Here is a 14,885-nt window from a genome sequence, read left to right on the forward strand (position 1 = left end):
CATGAATATACTCAGAGGAAATTAACGTGCATGTGGTGCAATTCATCCTCCAATAACACACGTAAATGATCAATACTGCCCCCTGCTGACTGACTGATGTCACTGCAACTGAAATCCCTTTAAAACACCAGAGGAGATGGAGTGACACATTTACCTTGGCGAAGATGTTCATCTGCACTTTGTTCCAGAGGATCTGCAGCATTCCTGCACACACCGGACAGCAGGCGCCTAAGAGAGTTCAAGGAGATTTATTTCACTTCATTTATTCCGCTTTAGTTTCTTACACAAATGAGAAGTAAACTGACAATCCAAAGGTTTGAGATGAGGTGTTTACAGTGAAGCGGCACTGACCCGGTGGAGTGACGGGACGGCAGCCGTCGGTGGACAGAGGAGCACACGGTACGGCGTTACAACCCGAGTCAGACGTGAACTCCGACACGGCCCCGACCGCATGACAGCGGCCCTGATAGTCCACGGCCACGCGGTCCGAGAAGGCTTCGCACACCGTACTGTAGGTCTCTCCGTTGTGGCCGCACACTTCTCTGGACCTCCTGCAGGCGTCCTGCAACACACACACACACACACACAACCCATTAAAAGTCTGTTGAACCAATGGGATCACTCAGACTCCGATTCCTAGAGGGACTCGATTTCTCGACACACCGGCAGTCACAGCCTGCGTCTCAAAGTGCATACTATCCATCCTAAATAGTATGTGACATTAGTAATACTCAATACTATTTAGGGCGGATAGCATGCATATTGGGATGCAGGGCCAGTCTTCAGCGCGTCTGCGCCCCCTGCTGGCCATCTGTGACAGTTACTGTGATCTCTGCTGGTACTGTTACACTACATGTGATGAGATACTGTACTGCTGACCACCATTTCCATCAGGGACTAGCAAATGCGATAAATGGATATATAAATGGACTTTACTTCTCTCAAACTCAATTTTAATACGACTTGAGAAAGAATAAATGCCACATAAGCTTAAACAGGTCACACCTGCTGAGAACAATATCATACAAAACACATGAAAACATGAAATGATATTCCACTTCAAGAGTGTTGCATATTTTTGACCTTGCAGTGAAAATAATTAACATTAAACTTAAATCAATAGCCTACATGTCATGTTAGTTTTAAAACCAAACAGGGAATGTTCTGAGAACGTAACATCATTCAAAATTATCCGGTCTTTAATAATGTTCCCAAAACATTATTCATACATATATTTTTTTCTGAAATGTTTTAGTTGGATGTTTGTTTAACATTTTTAAATGTTGCTACTTGTTCAGAGAGCATTCAAAAGTAACATTCCCATAATGTTTGCAGAACGGAATGTTTCCTTAACGCTCTCATAACCAATAAAAAACGTTTAAAGGACGTTATATTTAAAAAAACTGAATGTTTATGGAACTTAAAGTGTCAGTTCACCCAAAAATGAAAATTCTGTCATTAATTACTCACCCTCATGCAGGTCAGACCTTCGTTCATCTTCAGAACACAAATTAAGATATTTTTGATGAAATCCGATGGCTCTGTGAGGCCTGCATCTCTCTCAAGATCCATTAATGTACGGAGCGTTGTGAATCAGCGGTTCGGAGCGCCAAAGTCACGTGATTTTGTCAGTTTGACACACAATCTGAATCATGATTCGACACAAAAGATTCATAACGCTCCGAAGCTTCCTGAAGCAGTGTTTTGAAATCGTCCATCACTAAATAAGTCGTTATTCTGTTTTTTTGGTGCACCAAAAATATTCTCGCGCCTTTATAATATTAATATTGAACCACTGTAGGCTACTCACATGAACTGATTTAAATGTTTTTAGCACATTAACGGATCTTGAGATAGATGCAGGCCTCACAGAGCCATCGGATTTCATCAAAAATATCTTAATTTGTGTTCTGAAGATGAATGTCTTACGCGATGACCTGCATGAGAGTGAATAATTAATGACAGAATTTTCATTTTTGGGTGAACTAACCCAATTATACACAACTGTATTAAGAAGGTCTTGCAAAATTACGAAGCAGACTTTTACGAATTTGCCACCAAAATATTAAATAGTTATACATTTTCCTGAGTGTTGGTCAATTTAGTATCAACTTTAACCCTGTAGAGAAGCTGACATAATGAAATAATAGAATTTTTTTTTTTTTTTTTTAAATGGAACAATTTTTATTTGATACTTTTATGGCTCATATAGTCTGATACAGTGAGAATATGAAGAAAAAACTGCGTGTTTTATTATTCAGAGGCTCAAACAGAGCAAAAATGCTGCAGATGCTGATATTTATATGAAATTCTAATGCTTGTAAATCAACGAGATCTGATATAGCAGATACTCACATAAAATGCATACAAATATCAATATCCGTCAATAGTCTTGATAAGATGATATTTAATGTTTAGTTTTATGATCAAAGCTCTGTAGTTTTAAAACATATAATGCGATTCAATGATGATTGAGAGATGAACAAATAATCCTGATGATCATATTTGACACATAATCAAGTAAACCTGCTTCAGTCCAGATGAAATATTACTAACAATATCAAAGTTATTCTTGCGTTTACTTGATAAAAATCAGTGCAAATTTCACAGCAGAAAGAAGGACGTTTGTACGATTATACTAAAAGACTTTTACTTGATAAAGAGTCAAACTCTCAATCAGATCATCGCTTCATCAGATCATTTGAGGCATCAGAAATGTGCGTCTCAGATATGAAACAGCATCTGATCTGACCTGACAGTGTCCGCTGTACGCCAGGCTCTTGCTCCGCAGCTGCAGCAGACACAGGTTGGCGTGCTCCAGGTTCTCGGTGTCACAAACCGGATCCAGCTGGTTCTGGTCACAGCCGGACGGGCGGGTCACACACTCGTACTGTGGGCAGGGATAGTCCGACAGGTCCGTCAAACACACCTGACGCTTGGGGATACACCTGAGAACAAACACATTTACTGTCATCCTGCTCCTGCTGTTCGAAACATCCCGTTTTTCAAATGTTCTATAAAAGAACTTTTTGGTTTTGCAAACGTTCCATTCCTCAGACGTTACTTTTGAATGTTCTCTGAACGTTCTGAAACGTTTTTCAAATGTTCTATAAAAGAACTTTTTGGTTTTGCAAACGTTCCATTCCTCAGACGTTACTTTTGAATGTTCTCTGAACGTTCTGAAACGTTTTTTAAATGTTCAGAGAACATTCAAAAGTAACATTCCATGAACGATGTATAAATGATGTTTTTGTGCAAACGTTTTGAGAACATAACTTTAATGTTACTGGAAGAATGTTTCTTCAATGTTAGCTGGGGTTATGTAATACTTAGGCTGAAATGACAGTTATTTGAGCTGATTTGTTTTATGAATCCACCGTGCAAAAGTCGAGATCAGTTAACACAGATCCGCAGAAGTCTTGCGTCATGAAAGCACCTCAGTCAGATGTTTAACATCAAAGGTTCGCCATTTTATCATCTTGTTTACAAAAGAACAAACATTTCCTTTGAAAAGCGGGCCAAGCAGATGTTACGCAACACGTGTTACATAAGACAGATGTGGAAAGACCTCGAACAGACCTCTGTGGAGACCCTGGAAATGATGAATCTGTGAATTTAACAGATGCTTTCTAGATATCTTCAGACGAAAATGATCAAAATATTATTATTACTTTTATTAATCATTCACAACAGTTATTTCAGTTGTAGAAATTAATGTTATATTTGACCCACTGTTCCTTACTTTTAAAGTCATTTTGTGTTTATTTTTTTAAAACATAGTTTTTTATAAATTGTTGCATTATTTTAATCAATTTTAGTTATTTTAGTACATTAAGGTAAAATAAATGAGAATTAAAAATGTTTAACTAGCTGAAATAAAATGTTTTATATATATATATATATATATATATATATATATATATATATATATATATATATATATATATATATATATATATATATATATATATTATTTCAGTTCTTGTTTATTTTATTCTAGTTTTAATTTAGTGGCAATTAAACCTGATTTTGCATTTTTTTTTTTAAAAATGTCTTATTACTACACTTTAATATTAGTATCATTATTATTTATTAAACATTGGAGTATTTACATTAATCTATATTTTTATTATTTTTAATGTATTATTATTAAACTGTAGCATCAATGATTATTATTTATTACACATTTGTGTCTTTCATCATATTGTTTATGTTAATTTACAGAAATACAGCATGTTGCAGGAAAAGTTTATTCAAATACGTTATTATTAATAACACATTGATTAATACATTTTATAATTTTTATTTTATAATTTATTTTTACATGTATTAAATTAAACTGGCATTTTGTATAATTTTGCTTGTATTCATTTATGTATATTCATGTGGCAATTTGGAGAAATAAATGATTTTATTTTATTTACAGTTTAATTGCTAATATTTTAATTTAATATATATATTTTTTTATTTCTATTAACTGTACTATTATCAGTTATTATTATTATTTATTAAACATTGGAGTATTTTATCACATTTTTTTATATTAATTTATTTATATTATTGTAGCAATTTATGAATATTAAACCTTATTATTACAGTTATTAATGATTTAAGTGTTGTAATTTTATTATCATTAACAGTTTTTCGATTAATAAATTATTAGATACATTAATCTATATTTTTATTATTTTTAATGTATTCTTATTAAACTGTAGTATCAATGATTATTTTTATTAAACATTTGTGTCTTTCATCATATTGTTATGTTATTTTACAGTAATACAGAATGTTGCAGGAAAAGTTTATTCAAATACTTTATTATTAATTAATTTTATTGTTTATAACATCTTGATTAATAAATTAAGACTTTTTATGATTTTTTTTTACATGTATTAAATTAAACTGGCATATTGTATAATTTTGCTTTTATTAATTTCTTTATATTCGTGTGGCAATTTGAAGAAATATTTTATTTTATTTTATTTACAGTTTAATATTAAAAATATTTTAATTGTAATATTAAAAATTAATACTTATCAGTTATTATTATTCTTTATTAAACATTGGTGTATTTTATCATATCAGCCCTGTTAAAATGACAGCCTTTTGATTTAATAACTGCATATTAATTAGATTAATCGCACTAATGGATTCAGAAAGCACAGTGATGTAAGACTCACACACACACTGAGACACCTGAACAGACACGAGTCCGAGCGGAAGCTGAGAGGTGAACACGCCGGCAGAACAGTGCGACAGAGCGAAGCGTGACGTACCGCAGGTTCCTCGGGCAGGGGTTCGGCAGGCAGGGATCGATGCTTCTGCACGAGCCGAACACAAACTGATTGTCTCTGAAGCCGACGCAGCGTGCCACACACGCGCTGGGATACGTGCGCCCGTTCCCGGCACACACCGGCACAAAATGATCCGCACAGCCGCAGGGAAGACCTGAGGATGAGAACAATCATTCGATTTCAAGATCTTTATTTCCTCAAGCTGTTAATAGTGTTAGAGCCATTTCAAGGCAACACGTCTCTTCTGCTCAACAAAGATGCACTTATGTGTTAAAAATGCAGAAAAACAGTGAAATGTTACTCCAATTTACTGTAAAACTGTGTGAATATATAGCAAATAGTGAAAACATGATTTAAAAAAAAAGTTATTAATACTTTTATTCATCAGAGACACATCAAAAGTGACATTTATAAAGTTCTATTTGAAGATTATTTTGAACTTTCTATTAATCAAAGAATCCTGAAAAATGAAATGCATGACGATTTCCACAAAAATATGTCTGTTTTCAACTGATAATGATCATAAATGTTTCTTGAGCATCAAATCATCATATCAGAATGATTTCTGAAGGATCATGTGACTCTGAAGACTGGAGTAATGATGCTGAAAATTCAGGAATAAATTACACTTTACTATATATTCACATAGAAAACAGCTGATTTACACTGGAATAATATTTCACTATTTTTAACGTATTCTTGATCAAATAAACACAGTCTTAGTGAGCAGAAGAGATTCTTTAAGAAATGTTAAAACATATTAATTTGACTGGTAGTGTATTTTAAAGTTTTATTTGATCATTTAACTAATTTTGTTTCTGTTATTGTGAATAATTGTTAGCATTATGAACTGTATTTGGATTAATATTGAAATCAATATTTCGTACTATTTTTAATATATTCTTATTAAACTCAATTTATTATTTATCAAACATTTATATTTTCTATCATATTGTTTATGTTCATTTATAGTAATACAGCATGAAAAATGTATTCAAATACTTTATTATTAATAACTAATGTTTTCATTTCATTATTAATAACACATTGATTAATAAATTTAGAAATGTAGAAGCAGCACACACCTGTGAAGAGCCGGCGGTCCTCGTCGGAGCCGTCGGAGCGCAGACACTGGCGGGACGAGCAGACGCTTTCCCCGGCGAAGCAGGAGCAGGGCTGACAGTCGAGCCGGAACGACGAACCGTGAGCTGAGACATGAGATCAGACCTTCAGTGTGTGTGTGTGTGTGTGTGTGTGTGTGTTCAATACAGAAGAGCTCAGGACACCTGAGACGGGTTTTCCTCATAACTTCAGTTCTCAAGTTATATGACAAAGAAGATCGCATGAGCTACTACACATTTTGTTTTCATACAAATAAAAATCTGTGTTGAAAGCAGATCGCAGTACCAACATCTGTCTCAAATAAAGCTTCAGAAGAGGAGTAAAAATAAACACGAGAGAAAAGCCAATAAACTCATTCAGGTTCAAACCAACAGGCGTAAAATGAAACACTAATAAAAACAAGAAAGAGAAAAAACACAAAGAACATTTTGCAAACGATGTGCTTTTATTCTAATTAGAAGCAATTAAAAGTTTGATTTGATCTTTTGTATATATATATATATATATATATATATATATATATATATATATATATAATCCTGATTTTTATTTTAAAAATATATTTATTATTACTACATTTTAATAATATTATTATTATTATTTATTAAACATTTTATTACACTGTTTATATTATTGCAGCAATTTATGAATATTAAACATTATTATTACAGTTATTAATGATTTTAAATATTGTAATTTTACTATTAATAATAGTTATTCAATTCATAAATTATTAGATACATTAATCAATTTTGTTTACTATTTTTAATGTAATGTAATGTAATTAATGTAATTCTTATTAAACTGTAGCATCAATGTTTATTATTTATTAAACAATTTTTTACTATTAATTAAACCAATACTTTACTTTACTTTATTATTAATAACACATTGATTAATGAATTTAGATATTTTATTTTATGATTTAATTTTATTCTTTTTTACATGTATTAAATTAAACTTTGGTGTTTTTCATGCGGCAAGTTGGAGAAATATTTAATTTACAGTTTAACTGATAATATTTTAATTTTAACATTAAAAATTCATTGACTAATACGTTTTTTATTTCGACTTATTAAACTGTACACTTATCAGTTATTATTATTATTTATGAAACTTTGCTTCTTTTATATTTTATGTTGTGTGTGTGTGTGTGTGTGTGTGTGTGTGTGTGTGTGTGTGTGTGTGTGTGTGTGTGTGTGTGTGTGTGTGTTTCCTGTTAGAGTTTCTGTGTGTAAAACATATATATTGAGAAAACAGATTTGATGAATTTGTAACTCATGCATCGTCACACCAGCAGATGGCAGCGTCCATCTTTCCGTAGTTTAAGGTTTCTGTCTCATTGCTTGTGTTAAATTTGCAATAATTATTAAATAGAAACAAACAAGAATTGTAGGTGTCTGTAATGTAAAATTATGATGTAAAATACATACAATTTTGAGATTGATGCAGTAAAACCAACACCATCGTTACTGTTCGTATCACTGAGAGCTGAGATTCAGATATGATAATGAGCGTTTGGTTTCTGACCAATCAGAGCAGAGCAGCTCTCAGAGAGGCGGGGCTTAGAGAGACGGAATCTTTGATGGAAGCGTTTCAGACACTGAGAGAAAAGAGCTGATGCTGCAGTGGATATTATGAGAGAATTACAGTGTTTTTGAGCTTGGATGAACGTGAACCTGTGTAGGAGAAAACAAAACTACATCAGGAAGCTCGAAAAGCCTCTTACTCTTGCGCTGTCCGGCGATGAGGCAGGTCTTGGTGGTGTCGAAGCATGGCATCTCAGCGCAGTTCTCCAGCCGGCCGCTCTGACCGCAGGTGCACACCTCGTAGCAGCCCACCTGTCCGCTCCTCGTGGGCACTTGGATACGGGCGTCCATGGGCACCAGGAACTCCGACGCTTCCCCGAGTTTACAGCCTTCGAAACATACAGAAAACACATCTCTTAAATAAATAAATGACTAAAACAAATAAAATTAAAATAAAATGATGAGTTAAATAACAATGTTAAAATAGATAACATTGCTATTCCAATAAAATGAATGAATTAATTAAATAAAAAATATTGATTTAAAAACAATTTAAATAAATAAATGACTAAAATTAATAAAAAATGACTCCAGTGAATAAAATAAATGATAATATAAATAATGATTTAAATAATGTTAAAATATATAAATTATTTATAAATTAATGCTTTTGATTAAATAAATAAATAAATGATTAAAATGAATAAAATACATTTAAAATAATTCAATAAGTAAAATGTTGATTTAAATAATGTTAAAACATATAACAATTTTATTCAAATAAAATTAATAAAATAAATACATAAATTAATTAAATAAACTTAAAATATATAAATGAATGTTTTTTATTAAAATAAATGACTAAATTAAATAAAATAAATTAAAAATAAATTAAACAAATAAGATGTTGATTTAAATAACAATGTTAAAATATATAACATTGTTATTCGAATAGTATGAATAAAATTAATGACATAAATATAAATAAATGTATGATTTTTAAATATAAATATGACTATAAATGACAATAAATTAAAAAATAAATAAACATGTTAATTTAAATTACTAAATAAATAAAAAAATACTAAAATAAATAATTGTGAATGAATAATAAATAAATAAATAAAATGTTGAGTTCAATAACGTTAAAATATATAACATTTGTATTCAAATAAATTAATTAATTAACTAAATGAAAAAAATATTTATTTAAATTTTCTTTAAAAAAAATCTATGTTAATCTTTTTGATTAAATAAATAAATGACTAAAATTAATAAAATTAATAATAAATGACTAAAATTAATAAATAATAATAATAAATTAAATAAATTAAATGTTGATTTAACTATCAATGTTAAAATATATAACATTGTTATTCGAATAATATGAATAAAATTAATGATATAAATATAAATAAATGTATGATTTTTAAATATAAATATGACTATAAATGGCAATAAATAAAAAAATAAATAAACATGTTAATTTAAATTACTAAATAAATAAAAAAATACTAAAATAAATAATTGTGAATGAATAATAAATAAATAAAATGTTGAGTTCAATAACCTTAAAATATATAACATTTGTATTCAAATAAATTAATTAATTAACTAAATGAAAAAAATATTTATTTAAATTTTCTTTAAAAAAATCTATGTTAATCTTTTTGATTAAATAAATAAATGACTAAAATTAATAAAATTAATAATAAATGACTAAAATTAATAAATAATAATAATAAATTAAATAAATTAAATGTTGATTTAACTATCAATGTTAAAATATATAACATTGTTATTCGAATAATATGAATAAAATTAATAAATATAAATAAATAAATGTATGATTTATAAATATAAATATGACTATAAATGACAATAAATAAAAATGTTAATTTAAATTGCTAAATAAATAAAAAAATACTAAAATAAAAAAATAAGTAACTGTGAATAAATAAAAAATAAATAAATAAATAAATAAAATGTTGAGTTAAATAACGTTAAAATATATAACATTTTTATTCAAATAAATTAGTTAATTAACTAAATGAAAAAAACATTTATTTGAATGTTCTTTAAAAATATCTATAAATTAATCTTTTTGATAAATAAATAAATGACTAAAATTAATACTAAATGGCTAAAATTAATAAATAAAAATAAATTAATAAATTAAATGTTGATTTAAATATCAATGTTAAAATATAAAACATTGTTATTAAATTACATCAATTACATCCAAATGAATCCTTTTGATTAAATCAATAAATGACTAAAATGAAATAAATAAATGATGATTTAAATAACCAAATAACTAATAAAAAAATATTAAAATAAATGATTTAATAATGCATCTAACAGTACAGTACTATAGTGAGCAAAACGTTTCAATAAAGTAACAACAGAAAGAAAAATGTTTATAATATGAATTTTTATAGTATTTAGACATGAAAATAGAATTATTTTTATTTAATTAAAATTTTAGGATGAAGACCCCTGTCTCAATAAATCATCATCTCAGTCCATAAGTGTTTACAGTACCAGGAACGCAGAAGTACGGCAGGCAGTCTTGTCCGGGATGGCAGCCTTTCCTGTTGACCTCGCAGAGGTGATTGCTGGGACACGGGTTGGGGTTGCAGGGATGGATGACTTCTTCAATGATGTTGTCAAAGGGACTGGGAGCTGCAGAAGCAGTAAAGAGATCAGATCACACGGACACAATCAGACACGAGGATCGGCGATCAGCGCTCACTCACTGAGGTATCTCTGCAGCGGGATGCAGCGCTCCGGATCGTCGGTGGGCGACAGCAGGTCGCAGATGCGCTCCGGCGTCTGTCCTTCGTGGAAGCGCTTCCGGTCGCCGCACTGGCTCAGGATATCCACACAGTCCGACCTGCACAGATACAGATCGTTCTTGTTTATTATGGAATATTGTAATTGAGTTATCAGCTGTGTGACCCTTTACACCTCTATACACCTGAGCTTTTACTTCATATATTTGCGTTGTGATCATAATTCATCATGAAAGCACACGGCCGCGTCACTCCTGATCACGAACACTCATTACCTGAATCATCTTGTGCACTTTAGTCGTAAATCCATGTATTTCTCCCGGTGTCAGAGGCACAGAACGAGGCCAGAGCTCTTCTCTGAGCGTCTGCCAAGCGTGAAACTGCCGTGACCTTTGCCCTCAGACAGAGGAGATGAAAGCGCGCTTCCTGTTGACTGTACACACCATACTGAGCCTCGCGCTCGCAGTGCTTCAGGACTGCTTTCAACCGCCACATGTCCGTATGTGCCGCTCTCGTGAGAGGCTCGATGTCCTGCGGCGTCTTTTCCCATTCCAGACATGAATTTGTTGTTTCTGCTTCACCCACATTGACAGAAACATTTGTACTGTTTTGTTTAGCAGCACATTGTAAGACACTACTGATGCATCTGAATGACAGGAATAAAGCAGAAATCAATTTTGTGTGTATATATAATTCATTTATATTTATAAATAGTAGAACCACATAATATGTGTTTCACTAAAAAGAACCGGTTCATTAGAGTCATTTGTTCAGGAATCAGACTATAGTTTTTGTGTCATATAGATTTGATTCACTAAAAAGAAGTGACTCGTTTGAATCATTTATTCAGGAATCAGACTATAGTTTTTGTGTCATATAGATTTGATTCACTAAAAAGAAGTGACTCGTTTGAATCATTTATTCAGGAATCAGACTATAGTTTTTGTGTCATATAGATTTGATTCAGTAAAAAGAAGTGACTCGTTTGAATCATTTATTCAGGAATCAGACTATAGTTTTTGTGTCATATAGTTTGATTCAGTAAAAAGAAGTGACTCGTTTGAATCATTTATTCAGGAATCAGACTATAGTTTTTGTGTCATATAGTTTGATTCAGTAAAAAGAAGTGACTCGTTTGAATCATTTATTCAGGAATCAGACTATAGTTTTTGTGTCATATAGTTTGATTCAGTAAAAAGAAGTGACTCGTTTGAATCATTTATTCAGGAATCAGACTATAGTTTTTGTGTCATATAGTTTGATTCAGTAAAAAGAAGTGACTCGTTTGAATCATTTATTCAGGAATCAGACTATAGTTTTTGTGTCATATAGTTTGATTCAGTAAAAAGAAGTGACTCGTTTGAATCATTTATTCAGGAATCAGACTATAGTTTTTGTGTCATATAGTTTGATTCAGTAAAAAGAAGTGACTCGTTTGAATCATTTATTCAGGAATCAGACTATAGTTTTTGTGTCATATAGTTTGATTCAGTAAAAAGAAGTGACTCGTTTGAATCATTTATTCAGGAATCAGACTATAGTTTTTGTGTCATATAGTTTGATTCAGTAAAAAGAAGTGACTCGTTTGAATCATTTATTCAGGAATCAGACTATAGTTTTTGTGTCATATAGTTTGATTCAGTAAAAAGAAGTGACTCGTTTGAATCATTTATTCAGGAATCAGACTATAGTTTTTGTGTCATATAGTTTGATTCAGTAAAAAGAAGTGACTCGTTTGAATCATTTATTCAGGAATCAGACTATAGTTTTTGTGTCATATAGTTTGATTCAGTAAAAAGAAGTGACACGTTTGAATCATTTATTCAGGAATCAGACTATAGTTTTTGTGTCATATAGTTTGATTCAGTAAAAAGAAGTGACTCGTTTGAATCATTTATTCAGGAATCAGACTATAGTTTTTGTGTCATATAGTTTGATTCAGTAAAAAGAAGTGACTCGTTTGAATCATTTATTCAGGAATCAGACTATAGTTTTTGTGTCATATAGTTTGATTCAGTAAAAAGAAGTGACTCGTTTGAATCATTTATTCAGGAATCAGACTATAGTTTTTGTGTCATATAGTTTGATTCAGTAAAAAGAAGTGACTCGTTTGAATCATTTATTCAGGAATCAGACTATAGTTTTTGTGTCATATAGTTTGATTCAGTAAAAAGAAGTGACTCGTTTGAATCATTTATTCAGGAATCAGACTATAGTTTTTGTGTCATATAGTTTGATTCAGTAAAAAGAAGTGACTCGTTTGAATCATTTATTCAGGAATCAGACTATAGTTTTTGTGTCATATAGTTTGATTCAGTAAAAAGAAGTGACTCGTTTGAATCATTTATTCAGGAATCAGACTACGCCGGTTGCACTGTAAAGTTCTGATTGACTAAAAAGAACTGGTTCATTAGAATCATTTATTTGGGAATTGGACAACAGACGTGAATCGTTCTGTTTCATTCACTGATCACTAGTATTTGCATGATTGAATAAGTTTTATATTTTTTAGTATTATTTTTTTCCCTCGCTATTGGAGGAAGAATGCATGTGCGAGAGCTTTCTACAGTGGATGTGTGATATGTGTTTGATTCACTAAAAAGAACCGGCTCATTAGAGTAATTCGTTCATTTTTGATTCAGTAAAAAGAAGTGACTCATTTGAATCATTTATTCAGGAATCAGACTACACTGGTTGCACTGTAAAGTTCTGATTGACTAAAAAAGAACTGGTTCAGTAGAATCATTTAAGGAATTGGAAAACAATCGTCAATCTTTCTGTTTCATTCACTGGCTGTAGATTCACTAGTGTTGTATATGCATGACTGAATAAGTTTTATATTTTTTAGTATTATTTTTTTCCCTCACTATTGGAGGAAGAATGCATGTGCGAGAGCTTTCTACAGCGGATGTGTGATATGTGTTTGATTCACTAAAAAGAACTGGTTTGTTAGAGTCATTTCTTCAGTTTGATTCAGTAAAAAGAAATGACTCATTTGAATAATTTATTTAGGAATCAGACTATGCTAGTCGAACTGTAAAGAATTGATTCACTAAAAAGAACTGGCTCATTAGAGTCATTTGTTCAGTTTTGATTCAGTAAAAAGAAGTGACTCATTTGAATAATTTATTCAGAAATCAGACTACGCCGGTTGCACTGTAAAGTTCTGATTGACTAAAAAGAACTGGTTCATTAGAATCATTTATTTAGGAACTGGACAACAATTGTCACGCTTTCTGTTTCATTCACTGGTCACTAGTACATGCATGATTGAATAAGTTTTGTATTTCAGTATGATTTTTCCTCACTATTTGAGGATGAATGCATGTGCGAGAGCTTTCTACAGCGGATGTGTGATATGTGTTTGATTCACTAAAAAGAACCGGCTCATTAGAGTCATTTGTTCAGGAATCAGACTATAGTTTTTGTGTCATATAGTTCTGATTCAGTAAAAAGAAGTGACTCATTTGAATAATTTATTCAGGAATCAGACTACACTGGTTTCACTGTAAAGTTTTGATTGACTAAAAAGAACTGGTTCATTAGAGTCATTTATTTGGGAATTGGACAACAATCGTCAATCTTTCTGTTTCATTCACTGGCTGTAGAGTCACTAGTGTTGTATATGCATGATTGAATAAGTTTTGTATTTTTTTGTATTTTTTTTCCTCACTATTGGAGGAAGAATGCATGTGCGAGAGCTTTCTACAGCGGATGTGTGATATGTGTTTGATTCACTAAAAAGAACTGGCTCATTAGAGTCATTTGTTCATTTTTGATTCACTAAAAAGAACCGACTCATTAGAGCTCAATAGACTATATGCACACTGGTTACTTCCTGGTTTTATTTAAGCAAGCTTGGGCATTTCCAGTGAACTGTTAGCTGTCATTCTGTACATCAACACAAAACCATCAATGGTTGTCTTTTTAATGTTGTATTTATATTTTAATGCAGTTATCACACTTGCCTAATTTACCAATAAACAGTTTTATTGATTGCAATGAAGACGAATCTAATGGGAACGTCTGAATAAGAAACGCGGTGTCTGTAATTAGACACAAACACACATTATTCCAGCACTTCAAATGTTATTTTTAATGTGATGACCAAAAACATTATTTGTTCATCCTTCTGAGATTGTCCA

General features: G+C 31.0%; 1 protein-coding gene across 1 annotated transcript in view; it reads right to left on the reverse strand.

Annotated features, from left to right (window-relative positions):
* The window catches only part of reck (reversion-inducing-cysteine-rich protein with kazal motifs), a 55,172-nt gene that overhangs the window by 3,746 nt on the left and 36,541 nt on the right, over positions 1-14,885 (reverse strand). The window contains exons 12-19 of the mRNA XM_067377326.1: positions 10,705-10,841; positions 10,490-10,630; positions 8,146-8,334; positions 6,380-6,502; positions 5,277-5,448; positions 2,753-2,948; positions 352-562; positions 155-228 (exon numbers count right to left, since the gene is read on the reverse strand). Coding sequence (XP_067233427.1) covers positions 155-228; positions 352-562; positions 2,753-2,948; positions 5,277-5,448; positions 6,380-6,502; positions 8,146-8,334; positions 10,490-10,630; positions 10,705-10,841 — 1,243 coding nt within the window. The remainder of the gene's footprint in view (positions 1-154; positions 229-351; positions 563-2,752; positions 2,949-5,276; positions 5,449-6,379; positions 6,503-8,145; positions 8,335-10,489; positions 10,631-10,704; positions 10,842-14,885) is intronic.

This window comes from Chanodichthys erythropterus, chromosome 23 (genome assembly GCF_024489055.1).
Source record: "Chanodichthys erythropterus isolate Z2021 chromosome 23, ASM2448905v1, whole genome shotgun sequence".
Classification (NCBI taxonomy): Eukaryota; Metazoa; Chordata; class Actinopteri; order Cypriniformes; family Xenocyprididae; genus Chanodichthys; species Chanodichthys erythropterus.